At 35.2% G+C, this 23,501-nt stretch overlaps 1 protein-coding gene across 1 annotated transcript in view; it reads right to left on the bottom strand.

Annotated features, from left to right (window-relative positions):
- The window catches only part of LOC130010735 (cullin-3-like), a 145,661-nt gene that overhangs the window by 121,361 nt on the left and 799 nt on the right, over positions 1–23,501 (bottom strand). Inside the window, exons 2-4 of the mRNA XM_056098723.1 lie at positions 22,386–22,583; positions 20,699–20,973; positions 4,574–4,688 (exon numbers count right to left, since the gene is read on the bottom strand). Coding sequence (XP_055954698.1) covers positions 4,574–4,688; positions 20,699–20,973; positions 22,386–22,583 — 588 coding nt within the window. The remainder of the gene's footprint in view (positions 1–4,573; positions 4,689–20,698; positions 20,974–22,385; positions 22,584–23,501) is intronic.

The following is a 23,501-nucleotide window of genomic DNA, read 5'->3' as shown; positions in this document are numbered from 1 at the left end:
CAAAGCATCAACCAATCAAATTGCTTATCTCTGCTTACCCTAAGCAGAAAATGCTCATCTTCGAACTCCATCAAGGCATTGACCTAATAAACACCTACACCAAGTTTGAACATTCTAGGTCAATTAGAAGGAGAGTTATTGTGTCCCATAAAGTGTGACGGACGGAGGGACGGACGGACAGATAGACAGACGAACCCATTTTAATAGTCCCCTGCTTTCTTCGAAAGGCGGGGTACAAAAATAACCAGGTGCATCTATTTTTTAAGAGTTATGCCCCTTTATTTTTAGGAAAATATGTCAGACAAGAAAAATTTTAAAATCCCATCACTGATCTACACCCAGTTTAAACATTCTACCTGAATTAAAAGCAGAGCTGTTATGTTCCAAAGTCTTGACAAATCAAATTTTTTATCGCTACTTAGCCTAAGCAGAAAATTCTCATCATCAAACTTAGTCAAGGTATTGCTCTCACCCAATTAGAACCAAATCATCGTGTTCCAAAGTCTAACCAATCAAATTGCTAATCTCTGCTTAGCCGAAAATACACATGATCGAACACTGTCAAGACATTCACCTACACCAAGTTTGAACATTCTACATGTACCTCAATCATATTGAAGTCTCTAATACACTTGCCTAAGCAGAAAATGCTCATCATCAAACTTAAGTCAAGGTATTGATGTATTGAAATTATACACAAAGTTTCACCACACTCACTCAATTAGAATCAAATTTATTGGGCATCAAAATCTCAACCAATCAAATTGCTTATCGATCTGCTTACTCTGAGCAGAAAATGCTCATTATCGAACTTAGTCGAGGTATTGATATAATGAAACTATACACCAAGTATCATCACTCTCACTTAATTAAATAAAACCAAAGTTATCATATCCCAAAGCATCATACAATCAAATTGCTTTTCTCTGCTTTGGTTGTGTAAAACTGATACATGTACCTTGTTTCTTCTCCCCATGCTCTGGGTAAAGCTAAGAGGATGTGCAGTAAACACAACACAATTTGGTATGCTTTCTCATTCATCTGATATACATGCACATGAGGTTTTTTTTTCATGCAAACTATTACAATTTATAAAAGACTTAATAAAGTAAAACACATCTGAATTTATATCTTTTATTTTGACTTACATATCCACAGACTGTACATATGTGTATTAACTTGTTGGATATATATTTTCCCTTAGACATGCATTTGTGACCCTTTTTGAAGCATATCAAATATATTTTTTTTTGTTTTCAGGACGGTTTTCATTTGTAGTAATGACTTGAGTTTAGCGTCGTCGTTTACTACCGGTACTACCTCAATCTGAAACCAAATGTTTTGGTGACATAGGTAAACATTGAAATTTGACGCAATTAGAGTGATATTATGATCTTTCTTTGATTTTCCTACGAAAAATTTATGGCAACAATCGGCTGCTGGCAAATCCCTTGTAAACATACGGCACACCAATGACTGTCCAGTCAAGAAATACTGTTGCTTTCCGACAGATTTTGAGCAAAACTATCAGACTATACCCTGCACCAGACCCTGCCATGCACATGAGGTTTTTTTTTCATGCAAACTATTACAATTTATAAAAGACTTAATAAAGTAAAACACATCTGAATTTATATCTTTTATTTTGACTTACATATCCACAGACTGTACATATGTGTATTAACTTGTTGGATATATATTTTCCCTTAGACATGCATTTGTGACCCTTTTTGAAGCATATCAAATATATTTTTTTTTGTTTTCAGGACGGTTTTCATTTGTAGTAATGACTTGAGTTTAGCGTCGTCGTTTACTACCGGTACTACCTCAATCTGAAACCAAATGTTTTGGTGACATAGGTAAACATTGAAATTTGACGCAATTAGAGTGATATTATGATCTTTCTTTGATTTTCCTACGAAAAATTTATGGCAACAATCGGCTGCTGGCAAATCCCTTGTAAACATACGGCACACCAATGACTGTCCAGTCAAGAAATACTGTTGCTTTCCGACAGATTTTGAGCAAAACTATCAGACTATACCCTGCACCAGACCCTGCCATGCTGATTTTTCACAAGCTGGGACTTGCCTGAAAGTCGGTTTTTCATTGGTTTATATAGATATGATTACTCGTTTCATGTCACTTTCATCCAATAAAAGTATTCTTATTTCATGATTTAGACGTCATTGATTTAAGATTCGTATTTTCATTGGAGGATATTATCAAAAACACACGTCTCTGACTTATGAAAGGCATTGTTACATTTATCTATTTCAACCGAAGCACTAACTATGTATATTTGATGGCTATAGACTGGAATCAGCATAATAGGAACTTGTAAACATTTGGAGATCGCTTATTTGGTTAAAAAAATTTGTTTTTTTTCTATTTTGTGTTGAGAAGCTGTGTGGTGGATTTTCGTGTACCAATTCCTAAGTGCGCGGGCGAGAAGAAACAAGGTATCATCAATTTTACATGGCCTTAGCCTAAGCAGAAAATGCTCAATCCATCTTCAAACTCCATCAAGGCATTCACCTATAAACACCTACACCAAGTTTGAACATTCTAGATCAATTAGAAGGTGAGTTATTGTGTCAGCCTGATGGACAGACAGACTGATGGACCCTTTTTAATAGTTCCCTGCTTTCTGTGAAAGGCGGGAGACAATTAAAATAGGATATAAACATGAACAAGAACCTATTTGGGTTTTTAAATTTCACAATCAGTGGGCTGGGTTAATCTATGCAATGTATGTATTATTTCTCTGCCTACATGTCGGTGATAATTTTTACACTTGGCCAACTTTATATACTATTCAAAAAAAGTAGGGGATATTTGATTTTTAAGTGTTATTAAAGTCACCTAATGAAACTGACGAAGAAACAAATGACAAAATGAAATGAAGTTCACATTCATCGATTTATTCCAAATGATCGTTAGACTAAGTAAGGCACAGACTGACCATTATAAGGGTAAAATGATACCCGGGGTCAAACAGCAAAGTTACCACAGCATCACAACCAAGTCAGTAACGGGTAAATCCTCCTCTGTTTGCCAAACAAGCATTGATCCGACGTGGCATACTCCTAATGAGACGTCTAAGGTCATTTTGGTCCAGATTGTCCCATTCCTGTTGCAACGCAGCAGCAAGTTCTTGGACATTGGCAGGACGTTGTTGACGTTGACGTAACCTCTGTCCAAGCATGTCCCAGACATGCTCGATGGGGGAGAGGTCGGGACTCAGTGCTGGCCAAGGTAATGTGGTGATGTTCTGTTTTTGGAGGTAACCTGTAACGATCCTGGCCCTGTGACATCTTGCGTTGTCATCCTGGAAGATGAAACGGCGGCCATGACGTCGTGCGAACGGCACAACATGGACTGCCAACATGTTGTCCCGGTAGTACTGGCCTGTAACACGCCCTGCAACAACATGTAAAGCCGTTCTTCCAGCAACAGTGATGCCTCCCCACACCATAACAGAACCACCCCCAAATCGATCATGTCTGATGACATTAACGTCTTGGAAGCGCTCGTTTCGACGACGCCACACCCTCCTACGTCTGTCCAAAAAATCAACAGTGAACCTTGACTCATCTGAAAACATCACATTGCTCCAGCGTCGATTATCCCAGTGTTGACGATCCCTACACCAACGACGTCTTGCCTGAATGTGATGATCTCTCAAACAAGGGATCACGCGAGGACGTCGGGCGCGAAGGTGACCCCTATGCAGTCGATTCCGAATCGTCTGGCCACTCACTCTCACACCAGTGTCTGTTTGAAGACGAGCGCTGATCTGATTTGCTGTGATGACACGATTTCTCAAGGCCAAGGTACGGATAAATCGATCCTGGGCTTGAGTTGTCGCCCTTGGTCGACCTGAGCGTGGTCTGTCCTGTACAGATTGTGTATCACGGTATCTGGACCATAGCCTGCTTATGACAGACTGAGAAACATTCATCGTCCGCGCCACAACCGCCTGTGTTGTGCCGATCTGTAGCATGCCAAGGGCACGTAACCTTTCATTTTGGGTAAGCCGACGCATATCAAAATTTGTTTTCTGGTCACTAAAACAATTAAACTGATGTTTCCTCCCTGGAATTCAATGCCACAATGACTGTAACATTCAAAGTCAGAGTCGTGCAAATCTTGGGTTGGACCCCCATGATGATCCCAAGCATCACCTGCATTCCATGCGGTAGCTATTGGTGCGTTTGGGCATCACATGTAACTGGAAATGTTTCTTCTGTTAGGTTCTATAGTGACTTTTTTCGTAGTCATTTGCATATTTTAGTATTATGCCCCCAAAATCAAATATCCCCTACTTTTTTTGAATAGTATATTTGCATAAGAAAATGTAAAAAATTTCCCCCTTTACAGCACCTACAGTGTATTATGGGGTTGATGAACAAATCTGAATAAGCAGCACCCAAGCAACATACCTACTAAGTACACTGTACTAAATATGGTTGTATTGGTTGTAATAAACTAAAAGGATCCAAAATATTCTTATAAAGTGTAACTTGTATGCCTACAAAGTCCCTTTGATACAAATGAGGATAAAACTTACTCTATAGAATTCTGCTGACTGTTCTAAGAAAGGACGTTCAAAATCTTCTTCATACACACTTCTAGAGTCTATACCTAATACCATTAACATTTGACAGGCATTCTTCACAGCACCCCTATACAAAATTTAAAAAAAAATTACAAATGATATATTAAAAAATTTATTACTTGGTAAAATTAATTTGCAATCTGCCATCCATTTACATATATGATTTAATTAGACATAATTATCTTCAAAGAAAAATTTACTATCCTGTTCTACAATTATACTGATTACTGTGCTAGTTCATTGAAGCAATAACCCATTTTGATCTGATAACTAAGGCCAAAGCTTTAAGTTTTAAAGGGTGTGGTGCCTTAAGACAGGGCATGCTTACAGCTTTTGGATCCCCTGTGGCAAAGTTGTGTAAGTAACATCTATTTTCTGATCTTACACATTGGAAAAAATTTTGGGTCTGTGTGTCCCATTTTGTTTTTGAAAAGATATAGATCACATTGTTGAATAATATTTGAAGAGCCAGGCAATGATTTCAATAAACAGGTTTGGTTGAAAGAATGTTATTTGTTTTTGTCAAACGTCTGTAAAGTTACCCTTTGTCACCCTCAGCACTAACAGTAATTGCATTAGGCAATATTTCTCTTCAAGTATTTTATAATTATATTATGTAAAACTTTTTGAGCATGCTGACCATAAATTTAACTTTCAAATCTAGTTAGTCAGCCAGCAGGTCTATGGTAGTACTAGTAAAGGCCTCGAAATGTTGTCGCTTCAGTGACTAACCTGTCACTCTCAATTATCCATGCCAATCACGTCACACATTATCTATCCATAGGTACACAAAAAGTCTTAAACTGTTTTGGTCCTTACATATATATTGATCCATATGAATATTTCTTCGACATCAGAAGGTCTATAAAATTCTCGCAAGTTCACGGATCAGCTTTGGCTCAGCGACTCGAAGATTCATGCAATTCTCTAGCCTAATCTGAATACACAGGAATTCTGCCAAGTATCAATTATGTACCAAACTTACGTTTTAAATTTAATAGAAAGGCTAATGACCTCGCCTTTGAGAAGTGTGCAAATATAGATTCTAAAATATCCGTAATAAATTAAATATCAAAACATGGACACGCATTACAAAACACTAATTTGTAAGCAGATGTCTGTACTTTAAATTATAATCTTTTATATGGTATGAATCAGAATTGAATTAGCCTTTTATATTTTGGTACGCTAATTATCTGCCGAGCAATCGTCCGTTGAAAAGCGTATATGGCTTATCGAGGGATTTTCTGGCCGTAAAATTTTGTGGCACACAGATTTTTACGATTTTCGATTTTTGTATGCTATTTTTAGTCGTTTCGTAGCTAATGGGGATGCATCGCAGAACCAAATTACCTGTCCAATCAAAAAGAGGAAATCCTAAAATTATTTATACCGTTTGTGCCCGATTTCTAACTAAATTAGAAGCCAAAATATGCCAAATTGAAGGAAAAAATTGCTTTTTAATAATATTTAGAAAAGGGCCATAATTCAGAAAGTTATGATCCAATATGTGCAAATATCGAGAGGAACCAAGATCTTTGGGTTATAAATATGTATTTCAAGTTTCATCAAAATCGGATCAAAATTGTGACCTCTATAGGGTCCACAACCTTGATATACCATATTTTTTACGCTATTTGAAAACGAACGGCGGCCATTTTGTCTGTCAATTTTGGGCCAATTTTCACGAAATTCGAACTCCGTCGTCCTTAGGGTGTAACGGTGAAATAATAGTACGTTTTTTTTAAATCTGATAAAAATTATGACCTATATAGGGTCCACAAGCTAAAAACGCAATTTTTCGTACAATCAGGGACCATAATTCAGGAATTCAGGTCCGATATGCGCGAATATCAAAAGGAACCGAGATCTTTGGGTTATAAACTTACGTTTCAAGTTTCAACAAAATCGGATAAAAATTGTGACCTCTATAGGGTCCACAACCTTGATATACCATATTTTTACGCTATTTGAGAACGAACGGCGGCCATTTTGTCTGTCAGTTTTGGGCCGATTTTCACGAAATTCGAACTCAGTCGTCCTTAGGGTGTAACAGTGATATATTAACACGTTTTTTTAAATAAGATAAAAATTATGACCTCTATAGGGTCCACAAGCCAAAAAACGCGTTTTTGCGTACAATCAGGGGCCATAATTCATGAAGTTACGGTCCGATATGCGCGAATATCGAAAGGAATCAAGATCAAGTTTCAACAAAATCGGATAAAAATTGTGACCTCTATAGGGTCCACAACCTTGATATACCATATTTTTACGCTATTTGAGAACGAATGGTGGCCATTTTGTCGGTCAGTTTTGGGCCGATTTTCACGAAATTCGAACTCAGCCATTCTTATGGTGTAATGGTGATATATTAACACGGTTTTTTAAATCGGATAAAAATTATGACCTCTATAGGGTCCACAAGCCAAAAAACACGTTTTTACGTACAATCAGGGGCCATAATTCAGGAAGTTACGGTCCGATATGCGCGAATATCGAAAGGAACTGAGATCTTTGGGTTATAAACTTACATTTCAAGTTCCAACAAAATCGGATAAAAATTGTGACCTCTACAGTGTTCACAAGCCAAAAACGTGATTTTTCGTACAATCAGGGGCCATAATTCAGGAAGTTACGGTCCGATATGCGCGAATATATCGAAAGGAACTGAGATCTTTGGGTTATAAACTTACATTTCAAGTTTCAACAAAATCGGATAAAAATTGTGACCTCTACAGTGTTCACAAGCCAAAAACGTGATTTTTCGTACAATCAGGGGCCATAATCCATGAAGTTACGGTCCGATAGATGCCAATATCGAAAGGAACCGAGATGTTAGGGTGATAAACCTATATTTCAAGTTTCATTGAAATCGGATAAAAATTGTGACCTGTAAACTGTTCACAAACAATTGTGGACGGATGTCCGGACGGACGGACAGGGGCGACGACAATATACGTCCACATGAAAATGTGGGCGTATAAAAATGGAATTTAAATGATTATAATGTTACTTAGCATGTTCACTGAGCAACCACCAAAGATGATCAGTTTTGTATAAAATATTCAGAATCTTACAGATTTTTTCTCAGATTAATCACATTTGTGGTCTAAGGGGACTGAACTCTGTCCTATTACCTCCCTTTGATTCCTAAATGCTAATGCAACATTGCATGACTTTTCTATCACAGAAAATACATTTAAACATGATACTTTTTGAATTTCTTTTTAATCCTAAGTTATATTTGTCTTGTCTGTTATTACTATAATGGTTTAAGAAGTGCAAAAGTGTTATTTTTGAATTGCTGTTTAGATTTGCTTCAGTTTGATATGTTGGATGATGACATTTGTTCAGTTTTTTCTTTTTTGGTTTGCGATAAAATAGTTTGTAGACGCTGGTGGCAGCCATCTTGGAATTGTGGCAGCCATCCTGAATTGCAAAATGGCCAATATCAACCAATTATTTTTTTAGTAAGGTTTGATTCAAGAATTTTTAATGAATAAACCACTTATTTTTGTTACACATATAAACTCCATACTAGATTATATAATGGTGGCCATCTTGGATTCAAATATGGCTGACATCACCTAATTTGCATATTTGCATCACCATGATTCTTATTTGGTTAGATGTTGTATTAATTGTTTATTATTTTGTAAATGTAAGAGGAATTTGAATATAAATAGTTACGATTTCAACAATATTACGCATTTTTTGTTTTTAATTTATTCAAAATGGCCGACATCGTGGTCGACCTATGTTTGTTTTTTCCTGTCATACTTTGTGCGTTGGGTGTGCGTTGTGCCAATTTTCAGCAAGATCGGATATTTTGTCCAGGTATTATGCATTATTATGTGCTTCTGATCCATTGTTAATTCCTGAATTTTGTGCCATTGACCCCTGTGACCTTTCAGTCTATTTTAAATTGCTTGAGACTTTCTCTATAAGAGTCTATATAAAATTTTAGACAAAAAGTACCCCGATTCACCGAAGATAAATGTTCATATCTTGGCTTCTAATAAAGATCTGTAATAAAGATATATTCAATCTGTAAACAGTTTTATGCTATTTAAATGTAGCTTTATCAAATAGGCATATTTGTAAATAAATCCACTAATAAATCAATTTTGCATTCATAGCCCTACTTAAAGGGCGATTCCCGAATTTCATAGAGCCTAAGATATAACATTCTGTGTACGTATGAAATTTAAACGCCAAAATATAGAGGAATAGTGTATTTTACCTTGTCTGAAAAGTTCAGTTCAAAATATTGAGTCGTGAATGTCAAAATCGCTTATCCGGACACTAGCATTTTTATGACGTTTTTTTCGTTGGCCACTTGATAATCGCGACTATTCTATACCGATTGTTAACTTAATTGAATAGAGAGTTTTGATTTACTCACCCTGTTGGGGGTAAGCTATAATTTGAGAAATCTGATGGTATGTTTATTTTTACACAGCCAATCGCTATAGTTTACTGGAACATCGGTCTATAATGTGATTCACTCGGGTCAAACTGAAAGTTGGGAGTTTGGTGTTTCGTTCAATTCATCATGGATAACCCTCGAAAGCGTCAAAGAGAACGAACCCTTACAGATACTGCACAGAAAAGAAGAAAGAAATAGTACATGCGAGGTTACACAGCACAGAAAAAGACGAATGTGTGTATTTATGCGGAGAAGTAGCGAGATGGAAATTGGAATGATTTCAACAAAGCCATCTATAGTTTTATTCTGTTAGTTTATGTTGGCTCTGTTCGATAGAAAAAAAACAAAAAACAAGCCAACAGTGAGGCTGATGTATCCCGCCGAAATCCCCAAATAAATAGATGACACATATTAATTAATCGTACATCTATTTTTTTCAAAAGTATCGAGCAATCAAACTGATTATCAACTATACACTAAGTTTCATCACTCTCTATCAGATAGAATCAAAGTTATCTTGTCCCAAAGCATCGACCAAGGAAATTGCTTATCTCTACTTAGCTTTAGATCGAAATGTTAATCATTGAACTCAGAAAAGACATTCACCTAATGAACATCTACATCAAGTTTAAACATTCTACCTCAATTAGAAGTTATGTTCCAATGTCTTGACTAATCAAAATGCTTATTGCTCCTTAGCCTAAGCAGATAATTCTCATCATCAAACTTAGTCAAGGTATTGATGTAATGAAACTATACACCAAGTTTCATCACTCTCACTTAATTAGAACTAAAGTTATCGTGTCCCAGAGCATCAACCAATCAAATTGCTTATCTCTACTTACCATCAGCAGAAAATGCTTATCTTCGCACTCTATCAAGGCATTGGCCTAATAAACACCTACACCAAGTTTGAACATTTTAGCTCAATTAGAAGGAGAGTTATTGTGTTCCAAAGTCTCAGCCAATCAAATTGCTTATCGCTCTGCTTACCCTGAGCAGAAAATGCTCATTATCGAACTTAGTCAAGGTATTGATGTAATGAAACTATACAGTGTGCTATAAGGGAAATTTTGCCTGAGCAGCAGCACTATGCGTTGAATTAGACTGTCATTGAGTCCAGTTGTGTGATTGCACTAAAAACCTAAGCATAAGCGAATTATTGAAATAAAATTGAACCATGTATTTTAAGTCCTAGTTAGACCTAGTTTGTGTTGAGTGGACATTAAACCCTCTTTATTGAATATTAGGATTAGGAAACAGGCAAAGCCTATATAATCCCTCTCCCAAAAATTTTAACATGTAAAGTAATAAAACAAAGGAAATATGTACACTATTTACAATATAATACATAAATATAACTATATTCAATCAATCAGTCAATTGCACATGCATTCAAAGTTAGCTAATAATATTGGTATTTAAATAATAACAATAATAATTATATATACATACACGCGCACACATACATATGTATTTCTATATACATATATACATATATCCACCGTAAACAAAGAAGTACTTGTACTTTATCTACTTTAATATATATATACAGATACATACATATATATGCACACATACATACATAGAAATAATATTAAACCTATTAAAAATTAAAATCGTTTTGTAATTTCTATGAAATTATGAACTATTGAAAATATGGAGTAGTTGGTAGCATTGGTAAGTTCGGAGGATCCAGAAAGTAGTATTTTTATGTTTCTCTGCTGTGTTGGGAGAGTCTCAATTGTTATCCGTCGTTCATCCAAATACAAGGGGCAAACTAGTAGGTAATGATAGCTGTCTTCAAATTGATGTCCACAATTACCAGTAGGATTTTGATGAACATGTCTGAGGAATTTGTGACCGTTTAAATCGCTCATATTAAGGCGGAGTTTGGAATGAATTATTTGATGTTTTCTAGAGCCATGATCAAAATAGTTTGGAGGTAAAGTATCAGATTTAGAGAGATATGTTTTGAAAGAACTAAGGGAGGGTAAATGTTTAACCGTATCAGGTAGAGAATTCCAGAGTCTGACTGCAGAGGGAAAGAAAGAGTTATAGAAGAGAAAAGTTCAGCAATAGAATTCAGGGATGTTGTTATTACGAAGATTATAGGAAATAGATCTAGATGGAATAAGAGCAGAGAGATAGTCTGGGGTTAAATTATTAAAAATTTTGTACATCAAAATTAGCTTATGTCGCCTGCGTCTCTCACGAAGGGTAACGAAACCTGTTTCACTATACAGATCTGAATGGCTGGTTCCTTTTACAGCCCCGCAGATAGTGCGGAGTGCGTCAAGCTGCAGATGTTCAAGCTGATTGGACAAGTGATGTGTGCAACCGTCCCATATAATATCTCCATAATCAAAATGTGGTAATATGAAAGAGGTGTAGATAGTTTTGAGTGATTTTCTTTTTAACCAGTATTTCAATGAACGAAAATAGTTAACGAGTTTATACACTTTTTTACTGATTGAATTTACATGCGAATCCCATTTGCCGTTAGACTGTAAGAAAAGACCAAGATGTTTATGTTAGTTTACTTCTTTAATTTGTACCAACCCCATAAAAAGGTGAGGTAAATTGTGCCGTGTCTTAACTGAAGTTGTGAGGGGGTTAAAGGATACCAGCCATTTCTTTGACCATTCATGTATTCTCTCAATATCTGAATTTAAAACACGCGCGCATACGGTCGGATCTTCGATTGATACATAAAGTGACGTATCGTCGGCCAATAGTTTTATATTTGATTCTATATTTTCGATAATTTATTTATATATATTAAAAAGAGTAAAGGTCCGAGAACAGAGCCCTGTGGAACACCAGCAGTTACTTCCCTGGGGTCAGAGGAGACACTATTCAGTATTCACATTCCTTCTTCAAAAAATACTCTTTTAAATTTAATGAAAGATGTTCCCCACCAACAATAATAATTTATTTGACAATTTTGCAGTCCACTGGTTTACCATGCAAAATGTTTGTTGGTAGCAGTTGATTTTAATTTGCATACAAATCAAGAACCACTAAAAGGAGCTGACAGAAACATTATGTTAGTTTTCCCCTTACTTATGTAATAACATTCAACAATATCTAATAAATGACCTGTCCCACAGTCATGTAAGAAACTAATTGGTCAATTTTAACCATGGATCAAATTTGTTTATAAAATATGAGAAAACGTCAAATTATTGTGTCTCATTTCGGTACAATCAAACTGTGATTTTGGAGCTGGCTCACGAACCTTGGGGTCCAAGAAAGTTTTTCTACATTATCAATCCTGGTTTTCTAAGATCAGCAATAAAAGAGGGGGGGGGGGGGGGGGAATGTGTATACCATTAGCAGCATGATACAGTTCTCTTGACAATTGAAATTTCGCAGTTCGGACAATTTCCCTCATATAACACTGCATGACATATGCCCATTTCCATTAACCTTTTTAATTTATTTATTTTTCAGATATAAAAGAAAAATACTCAAAAAAATCGGCAACGTTGTCATTGGTACCTTTAATCTGGGGCAATCATATCCAGACCCAGTTGATCCAACGAGAATACAAAGATCCCTTGCTCCCACAAGTCCACCCACTCTAGAAGATATTGTGAAGAGACAGACCACAAAATTTTAAGAATATTACAGAATATAATATATCCTGACCAAAATTAAATACACAATATAAAACAGGAATATGTTTAATAGCATCAATGTTTATTAAACATGCATTATGCAAGAAGTAAATGTGCCTATTGCATGTCTTTCTTTACGTCTGAAATGTTAAATAAACTACATGTATAATTAGACATTTATCATAATCAACTCTTGATGTCACCTAAGGTGTCCGATTTTCATTGGATTTGAATCTGATCTGCTGTTCACTGACTGTTGATTAAACGCAACAATGGATAATCAAGACTTTGTTTATTATCGAGGCTACAGTCATTTTTAAACTAAGGTTTTCTCGGCTTATAGTGAAGCAATTTAACTGAAATTCTCAGCATATTCCATTTACATCATCTAGTTATAACTATTATAGTTAGAACTGCTAGCTCTTTATCTAATCTTCCATAATGTATCTTTAACTAATAGAAAAGAATGTTTTGTTTGATAATTTGGGTAGGTCTTTTGAACAGTGCTCCTTCATTCATGGCTATGCCGATTTGCAGACTATACAGTTCGATGTAACTTATGTGATTATCTCTTCCAAGTCAACCGTGCCTCCAAAACCGACGGTAGACAGCATGGCGAAACCTTTTCTGTTCGCTGTCATCAGGCACCCTAACAAAATGTCATCTCTTGTTTGTAATGCGATCTAAACCCCCTCATCTAAACAATACTGATCAATTTCCTGAAAGTAAAATGTTAAAATATGTAAAAATGTATAATAGTTTTATATAACTATTAGTTGTTTATTGTCAAATATTTTTTTGGGTATTTTGTAAACAGAGTTTGTCTTGAATGTAAATATTAAGAGTCTCTGAGTAAACAGTTGTTGATGTGATAATTATTCGGTTGTTATCAAATAACAAGTAAGCATAAAGAAATAGTGAAATAGTGATATCTACTTACCGGTCTTAGAGATAAGCAATTTTTAGGCAAAAGTCTATAACATAGCTTTTTTGTCGCTGGTGGTGTAGACGTGACTTGTGTGTCTCTAGCAAATTTCAAGCCTGGTTAAATTGTCTCTCTATTATGACAACCAGCAATTCCATTCTTTTTTTATCATCTAGCTGTGATATTAACATTTGTAAATATTAAATGTAATCTTGATGTAATGAAATATATTTTTTTTTGGTAATTATATAATAAATAAGTTCACATGACAGCCAAAGAATTTAAAAGATTTTGTTTTTATACATATTTTCATGCCATAAAAAATGTAAATGATATGACTTGTCAGTTATCTATTTGTCTTCATTGGCACTCTAAACAAAATCATTCAGGGTTTGTAACAGGAGCTACACTACCCTTCATCTACAATAAGCATAATACAGCATAAGTGTTGTAGTAAAGAAATTACTGTTATTTATACCTTCAATCCATCAATTCTCTGTGATCTCAACCTTGCCACCCTTTTTTCTGTGGTCTCTGTGACATCTCTTGGATGCCTTGAGACAACACATCTGTGCACAGTTTTCCTACGTTTTGATGGAGAGGAAGTGTTTGTAGATGGGTCAGTCGTAGCTTTTTCTGGTGTTGGCAAATCCGGCAAACTTTTAATATTATCAGAACTTGAAAGTGGTGTAGGAATTTTGGATGGTGAATCACTTGATGTGTCACCTACTTCCCATAAAAAGCATAAAATATCGATAGAGTGGGGAGTAGTGGATGGTGAATCACTTGATGTGTCACCTACTCTACATAGCTTTTTCTAGACAATTCTGAAGAAAACAAAACATTCAAAACTTATGAAAATATCAACAAAAAACATTCTAAGGATATTGTCATTTGGTTTATAAATTAGTCATAGATTTATTTCATTGAGTTTAAAACAAATATACACATTGCAGTACATAATTACTTTCAACAAAAAATAGTCTTTATTATTTGGTAGTTTTTAGTTTGGTCAAAAAATTTCATAAAGAATGAAGACATACTCGTATCACAAGTCCTGCGTGTCCACTGATCACTCTTGCTACATGCCATTGCTGTTGGTTGTTCTTCACTGCCCTACTCTACGTACAGTTTACACACTTCTCAACCATTTTGAATGACAGTTTTTCAATTGACAAAAATTACCAGCCATTCCTTTTATAAATAGGGGGCTACAGTTACTATCACTATAAGCCATTCTATCTTCCAAATTACAAAGAATCCATTCTGTATTTTAGTATACAATATGTCAGGTGAAGTCAAGCCATTTAGTAATAGTAGGCCTATCTATTTGATCACACGCAAATATAACAACAACAATCCATCCTATAATTCCACGGCATATACAAATGGTGTTAAGTTGTGGTTATGTCTATAATATCCATATTTAGCACATAAATGTCGAATACAGTATAAAAAAAACGATCAAACGTAATCAACACAGAGCCATGAACTGCTAAGACTCATTGTCATCAGACTAGAATAAACAAACTGAAAGTAACATGGAAATGTCACTGCGCACGCGCTGCACATAGTCGCGTGTTATCCAGGCACTACTGTATAATGCAAACATGACAAGTCTTCACACATGGAGCGATACCGACGATTTGAAGTTTTTTGAAAACGTATCACATGGCTTGAGGCAGTTGCTTGGATCCAAGTTAGAGGTTATTAAGGGCTTTTCACAAAATTAAGCAGTTTTATTGTCCAAAATCCATCCGGGAATATCCCTTTAAGTTAGGCCTTTACTTTCTAAGCAGACAAAACAAGTTTTTAAAGCAAAACTAAATTGAAACAATACTCCCTGGATCCCAAGAGTCTTTATTCTTTTTCTATGTTAAGAGTTGATCTAAAATGACAAATTTGAGCGGTCTAAGTCTTTCAGAAATAATTTTAATCTGATTGCCAAAGCCCAATATTCCAATTCGTGAAGCGTATTCACCATTTTGTACTCATTTTGGAGGCAAAATAAAATTAGAGAGAAATGGGGTTTTATGCCCACTTGACACAGACTAGGTCATTTTGGGACTAACATATATGGTTTAATTTTATTTCAATAAACCCACTAGGTTGGACAGGCAATCCTACTCCTTGTCACGTACAACCGGGGATTCGTAACTACGCCAATTGACTCAATGATAGGCCTTATGATACAGCGCACACGTGCTAACCATTCGACCATCCGACCCCCAAAAATAAAATTAGAACAATACAATGTACATCCAAAATGGTTACATATTTCTAATCTACGCAATAAGTCACTCTAAATAGACACATTTGAGGCGTATAGGTCATTTAGAAGTTATTTTAAAATCAACGTGCAAAGTCAACAATACTGATAATAGCCAAGTGCCGATTAAAAATATAAGCCATCGAATACACAAGATGGACCTTAATGTATGTTATAGTAGGATAAATGAAATTTCATTATCAATCTTTTGCAGAATTTCAACATCTGTCCCACATGGCCAAAATTGAAGGTGAAAATGGGTATATTTTGTACCTTTTCATTGTGTATTGAATTTCGAGACTGAATACATGTATTTGGAAAAGTATATCCCTTCAACTCAGAATCTTTTGTAAATTGATAAAAGACAAACTGACATTAACTATGCCAATTTTGGAGTTTGTGTATACAATAGTGACTTTGCCAGAGGCTGTGGAAGTCCTGAAAATAAAAGTGAATAGTTCATTTGTTCCACATTTTGCCACATAGTGGCTTGAAAAGTATGCATTGGACATTGAGTGTGATGCTAAATTTGTGGACTACACCAAAAGCTGTCTTCTTAGATTACAAAATTACAGAGTTCTACTCGTATTAGAAATGTGAGTTTAAAGCGCCTGAAAACCTGAAAAAAATACAGTAAACTTTGCATAAGTCGGACCTAAATGAACTGATCAATTTTATCCGAGTTACACGAAGATCCGAGTTAGCCAAAGACCTAGTTCAGCTCTGAACGTAGGTCTCATTATCGCCCTGTACGTTCAGGAACCGTTCTATTGAATCCTTGTCGAAATAAAATCGGTTCCCAGTCAATTTTACTGGGCAACTTTTTACTGCTAAACGGTTGTGTGTCAGTCTCTGTGAATGCCTGAACAATGTAAAGGAACATTTTAATGAGAAAATAAGGCCTTGCTTACCTCGCTAGAGTCAGTATGTGCAACACAACATACTGTTAAATATCTGTCCCCTTCTGCTAAAAATTGAGGTCTAGATGTGGGGAAAAATTAGAATCGTTGAAAAGCTGAGAAACTTCAGTCAATTATTGCTTTGCCTAGCCTAATTACTATCAAATTTTTTCAAAAATTCCAATTTCGTTTCATCTTATATGGCCGAGTTGCGCAAATTTGTGCGCTGCCCTGTATTTGGATTTCAATGGCATCAGCCAGGTCGTATTTTTAACAGCATGTTGTGAACATACTGCTGATCTGACTTAGGCAAAGGAAAAAAGCCGGAATTAGATCAAATGGACCAAACATTTTGATCCAAGTTAAGCAAAGATCTGATTTAGGAAATCCAACTTACGTGCTGATATTTAATAAGAAAAACTTGCAGGATCAAAGGATCAGTGATGGGATTTTGCCCGTATATTCCGGACTTGTCCGAATCTTTTTTCCAAACACCCAAGATTGTCCGACCGGGAATATGCCTAATCGGACATCAAGACATGGTGAATAATATTCAAAATTCTGAAATTAATATAGTTTACTGAGTGTATAACTACCACTCAACCCGATTATCGTCAATAATACGCTGGGTTTATTAGGTAATTAAGTGATCAACGTATTTATCGTGTTATACCGTCTATAAACCTACCTTAATAAACTACTTAATCTGCCTGGATTGACTGACTTAATCCTTTGTCGGACAATTCATCAATCTAATCTTAAACAGAAGTCATTGTTTTCCTTTTGTCTGACTATTCATCAATTCAATAAGAATGATTAAAATTTCAATCCACCTGTTTACCTCGTGGTTTCTCAAATGTCGGGCATCTTAATCGCATTGATGTGAGCCATATCGTAAGAGTAAATAACACCCTAAATCAATGGACAGTCATTTTGTCTTCGATATCTTTTACGTCTTTTAAGAATCCATATAGAAATTCTCATCCACAGTGGCACTTTCCCTTGATCTCGAGCGCGGCACGAATATTGCTTAACATAATATTATTAGGCAGTGCTTACTATGAAGTCGTGTGATGTGAGTCACGTAGGCTATTAGTCTCTATTATCCAGAAAAATATTCTACGAATATGTTGAAGACTAGGAGTTTCTGGGTGACCGAGACTAGTACGCCGTACGCTGAAGTTGGTTGATGCTATACAGCACCCAGCAAAATAACAAAAAGGGGAGGAGCTACCAATAGCTATATGAGCAGAAATTCTAACGTATTTGTAGGCGGGAATTAAGAAGCATGTCAATCATTCTGCTGTGTTGCCTATGATGCCTGTCACTTTGTCGTGACTATGAAAGAGTGTTATTCGCTGAAGTTAGCTATGCCTGTTTACAAGTGATTTAACTATTTCAGAGGTTCTGCATTCATTTGCTGCCGTATAAACGAAGACACGTAATTCTATATTATGGTTGTGAATTTGATGCCGAAGCAGGATCGGCAAGCTTTCATTCAACATATTACGAAAATGCTTAATTTTGTAGGACATTTACTGACATAAATTTGAATGCCGTACGGGAATTAAGTGTGAAAAATAGCGAGGTCACCAATTTTTATTACGTACGGGATTTGAATATTTTGTTGACATGTGATTTTTAATTGTGGTATGAATTGAATACTGTACGGAAATTAAATATGAAAAATAGCGAGGTTCACCTATTTTTATTACGTACGGGATTTGAATATTTTGACATGTGACTTTTAATTGTGGTACGAATTCGCTGCTTAAGTAACGATAAGAGTTATGCCCCTTTATTTTCGGTAAAATGTCCGACAAGAAAAATTTTGAAATCCCATCAATGCAAAGGATCCAAACGATTTTATCCGAGTTAGGTGAAGATCCGACTTATGCGAGGTTTACTGTAACTGAATTTATGATCTGTTCCAGCACCCTAATTTCAAAGGGAGGTAAAATTTCGTATTTGTTAGTTTAAGGCCATATACCAGGGATGTCACTAACTTTTCAAGTAACAGGAAATTTTGCTGAAGTAAGGGGCAGCAAATGTTTAGGGCCTCAGGCCTGAATCTGCGGGCAAACCGAAGGGTGGGGAGTGTGTTATGGCGTTAGGTGCATTTCGGGTCAATATTTTAAATGACAGAAAGTTTTTTTTAAAACATTTGGTGAAAATATACATAAAAAATCTATCCAAAAAAAACTTTAATAATCCAAATAAGTGCTTTTCAGTCATATCTGAGTAAAGTCTTAAGATAAGCCTTATTTATAGAATTGCACGTCTACCAATTTTAAAACTGAAATCTGTGAATATTAGTTTAGGTTTTGCTAAAACTTATAAAATCGTAACAATTTAGAAAATATATAAAATATTTTTAATCTTCATGATACCAGATAAAAGGCAGGCTGCATTTATTCGGAATTAGCAAATCTCAGTCTGCAAAACCGATAAATCCCGTTTTCTAATTATGGGTGTAATCGCGTGAATGAAAATCCATGAAAACGTGACATCAGAGTTTTATTTTCCCGCAAGTGCCTCCCAGATAAACAGTAATAGCACTTATATTTCTATAACTTTTGAGTCCGGCTATTTTCGTATATTGAGATCGATATCAAAGCATTATAATACAACCGCTAGTAATATATTTAAACGAAAAAGTAATCTAAAATCGCAGATTGAAAGTCAGCTAAATTTCAGTCAATCACTCAATGCCAATGGCTTCCGATTTCACACTCAAGTCACGTAGTGTGAAACGTTTTCTGTTCACGGGAGAACTGTCAAAATCGTATAAACGTTTACTACTAGCCATGAGGAAAAATGACAGTAAGGGAACGAACCTATTACAGTCAGTACAGGTCTCTATTTTATTAGGTACGCTCATGTACCTATTGATTACAATATACTTATAAGAATCATGAGACATGAGGTTGTTTTATACAACGGAAGTAAGGGGGTTACCTCTCTTTTAGAAAGTAAAACTAGCATTGGCATAATTATGAACATTTCCCGTGAGAAATAGTCTTCCGTGCGGGAGATCGGGAGAAAGGTCGTAAATCTTTGAGTATCACAGAAAAACTGGTTAGTTGATACGTCTGTGTGCTTTGCGTTTAGGAATTAAATTAGTTTCAATTAATATAATGCCAAATTATTTTATTAAAATTAAATTGCTGATCTTTTTTAGCTGAAAAGTAGCCGGAAATTGGCCTAATGTAAACGGCGAAATTTGCCGAGAGAGAGAGAAATGGGGTTTAACGTCCACTCGACACAAACTAGGTCATTTCGGGACTAACATATGGTTTAATTTTATTTCAATAATTCGCTTGCGCCTAGGGGTCTTTAGCAGTGGGAGGAAACCGGGGGACCCGGAGAAAACCCACGAGGTTGGACAGGCGACCCTACTCCTTGTCACGTACAACCGGGGATTCGAAACCACGCCAGTTGACTCAATGACAGACTTTATGATACAGCGCGTGCATGCTAACCATTGAGCCATCCAACCCGCCCCCCCCCCCCGAAATTTGCCGGTTGCCGACTTCTAATGACATCCATGCCATATACATATATTCTTTATAATTTTTTGGGAGGAGGTCATGCTCCCACTATTGGTCCAGTTGATATGGAATGACCCTACTACGGTTTCAACTTCATACATCTATTTTAAATAAGTTTTGTGGTCGATGCGGTTACCATAAAAATGGATAATCAAGACTTAGTTTATTATCGTAATAATGGTAGTAATGACAATCAAGCCTAGGCTATAATTATATTGCCGGTATCTAGGCTCAGGGTGAAGTAATTTGACTGAAAGGTTCAGCATATTCTCTTTTCATTATCTATTTTTTAACTATTATAACGAGAACTGTCAGGTCTTTATCTAATCTTACCTAATGCCGTTTTAATCAAGATAGATATTTAAAGAGGTTACAAACCTATCTACAACTTCTCCTCTTCTTTCTTTTGCCACCATTTCTAATAAAGTAGTCCTTAAATGATCTCGGATGATAGGATTACGTACTACTTGATCTCGGAATATGATCAAACCCAAATTATATACATTGTCTACACTATTCTGTTGTACATACACACGATCCATGTACATTAATATATCACGGATCATCACCATTGACGTTTGATGATCGTTCCATGCATTGTTTAATGTTTGAAGAAAGTTATTATTTAGAGCAGCAAGTACGTCATCTCGAACCTGAAAACAGATAAAGACAAAAACCTGATTCAACTTTCATGATTTCTATTTGAAAAGTAAACCAATGTATTTTTCATGTGTCCAGATCAGTTTGTCCTAGCACTAGGGCTATACGATATTCTCGATATAGTCATTTATCACGATATGGTATTTTCAGACCCAACTACGATATCATTTGGCCAAAAATCGTCGATATAGTGGTTTATCAAATATCGCCAAAAACTTCAAATATCGAAAAATATTATCATAAAAATAGATAATTAATACACTATACAGCAGTGGAAATTAGCCAACGACAATAAACTATAATGTTTTGAGAATCGTTAAATGTTGAAAACACTTGCGCAGTGTCCGCAGCTGTTTTTCACTGCATCGTGTATGCGTTACTTTTACTTTGTTTTTAGTTGACAATAAATTGTCAGTTGTTACTACATGTAAAACTTAGGCCTACTAAACGCCTGTAATTTCCCACTACCGCAGCTAATTACCAGGCTATAAATAGGTTGTCATATTTTTAAAAAACGAATATATTTTAGAAAACTTTACAAAACTTAATTTCTGAAAGCAAGAATAAAACGATCTATAAATAGATTACTGTCACTGTTACTGCGTTAGGCCAGGAATACCACAGCCAATCGAATGCTTGAATGGAAGATAGTCCGGATCATTTAGTATTTGTTAAACTGTTTGGACTTACAATACAAGACTTGAAGACCGGATCTACATACTTCCGCTGCACGTGATATTTGAGAATTTTCTTACACAAGGTCACAAGCAGACGCTTTTTAAACACCAGCGGTTGTATTTAATTTTTATCCAAAAGGATGTTGTTTTGTTCATTTTAATAAATACATATTATAAAAAAAGCAAAGTTTAAAGTATATGAATAAAGCAATTCTTACCCACAATTCTTACTCACACTGTAGTCAGCTTTAATGCATTTATATTTAATTTATTTAATAGAAAAGTGAGATTATTATTAAATGTCGCGATATTTAACTATATCATTGAAAAAAATGCCAATATCGATATCGTCCCTTTTTGCAATATCGTACAACCCTACCTAGCACTACATGTAGCCTACATTGCCCTACACATGCCATGGGCCCTGTAGTGGAAAAATTTACCTTTGTATTTTCAGTGTGTACATGTATGACCTATTTTCTTGCTTAAATTATCAAATCATAAATATATTGTAAATATATTAATTGTAAATGTACATTACTGTACGTTACAAGAATATTTAAAGGATATCTTAATTCCAAATTAAATACTTAATTATCTTCAAGACAAAGTCGGATACATTTATACAAATTAGTAAAATAATAAACTGTCCATACCCAACACCGTGCAGTTTATCTGACATCTTAGGAGAAAATGAGACTAATTAAATACAGGTAATATTGATATACCTTATTAATAAGATGATCAGTAACGACCTCTCTAAGACCTGTGTACAGCTTTTCTCCATGTTTATGTAAAACCATGGTATAAGCATTTCTATATAACTCCTCAAAACTCAAACCACTGTTGTTTTTCTTCTGGATTTCTTGAATAGCATTTTTTAATAGAGCCCAAATATTGTTTACATATTTTTCATCCATAGTCATCTGAAAAGAAAACATAAAATCTAAAATTAGTATTCATGGTCTTATTAAATTCTTCTAGCTGTAAGCTATTACAAAATTTGTTCTGGGATTAACATGGCACAATTTCCATGTGTATGGATTAAGAAAATACAATTTATAAAGATTATAATAAATTCATATTAGGCCGAGTGACTATTCACAAATCAGGATTTTGTATTAGGCTATATTCCTAAGCTAAAGTTCCTGTTCATGGAAGATAATAATTTTCTTTTATGATTCTTCTAATAGAGACATTCTCAAATTTTTCTTGGAGAAAATCTCATTAGAATCAGGTGACATTTATTGCATATTGGTTTAGATAACCATAATCTGTAATATCATGCTTTTTAGTCCATATCCTACCAACAACCTCAGTGTAGGACTACTACTACTATGTTCTATAAATAGGAGATTTTATTTTATGATCAGTAGTGGAATACCGCGTTTTATCAGTGAAATAAAAGTGTTATTCCACTGGCTAGTTGTTTTTACCTAAAATGATTGTAAAATCATAAAATAAATAGAACATTTGTCGTTTTGTCGTGAATAACATATTTTATTTCATCTCTAAGCAAGAAAACATTTATGTTATTCACTCTAAGACGACAAATATCCTCTATATAATAATAATATCAACTGTTTTCAAATGGGAAAATGAACAGAAATTTCAGTTAGTAAATCTAAACGTGAAGAATTGGCTCAATCATACAGTACACCATAGATCTAGGCCCTGAACTTACTTATAGATAATTAAATTTGATATTCTACACAGTGACGTCTGATACGAAAAAAATAAGTTTTAGTTTGTTTTGGGGTGAAATCCAGTCCAATGTTGGGGTCATATCAATTTTTACTTAAACTTAAAGTAGCTAAGTCTCTAACTCAGTATCATCCAAGTCT

This window comes from Patella vulgata, chromosome 1, assembly GCF_932274485.2.
Source record: "Patella vulgata chromosome 1, xgPatVulg1.2, whole genome shotgun sequence".
Taxonomy (NCBI): Eukaryota; Metazoa; Mollusca; class Gastropoda; family Patellidae; genus Patella; species Patella vulgata.
Note: the sequence above shows the minus strand (reverse complement) of the source record. Positions and strands in the feature narration are given on the sequence as shown.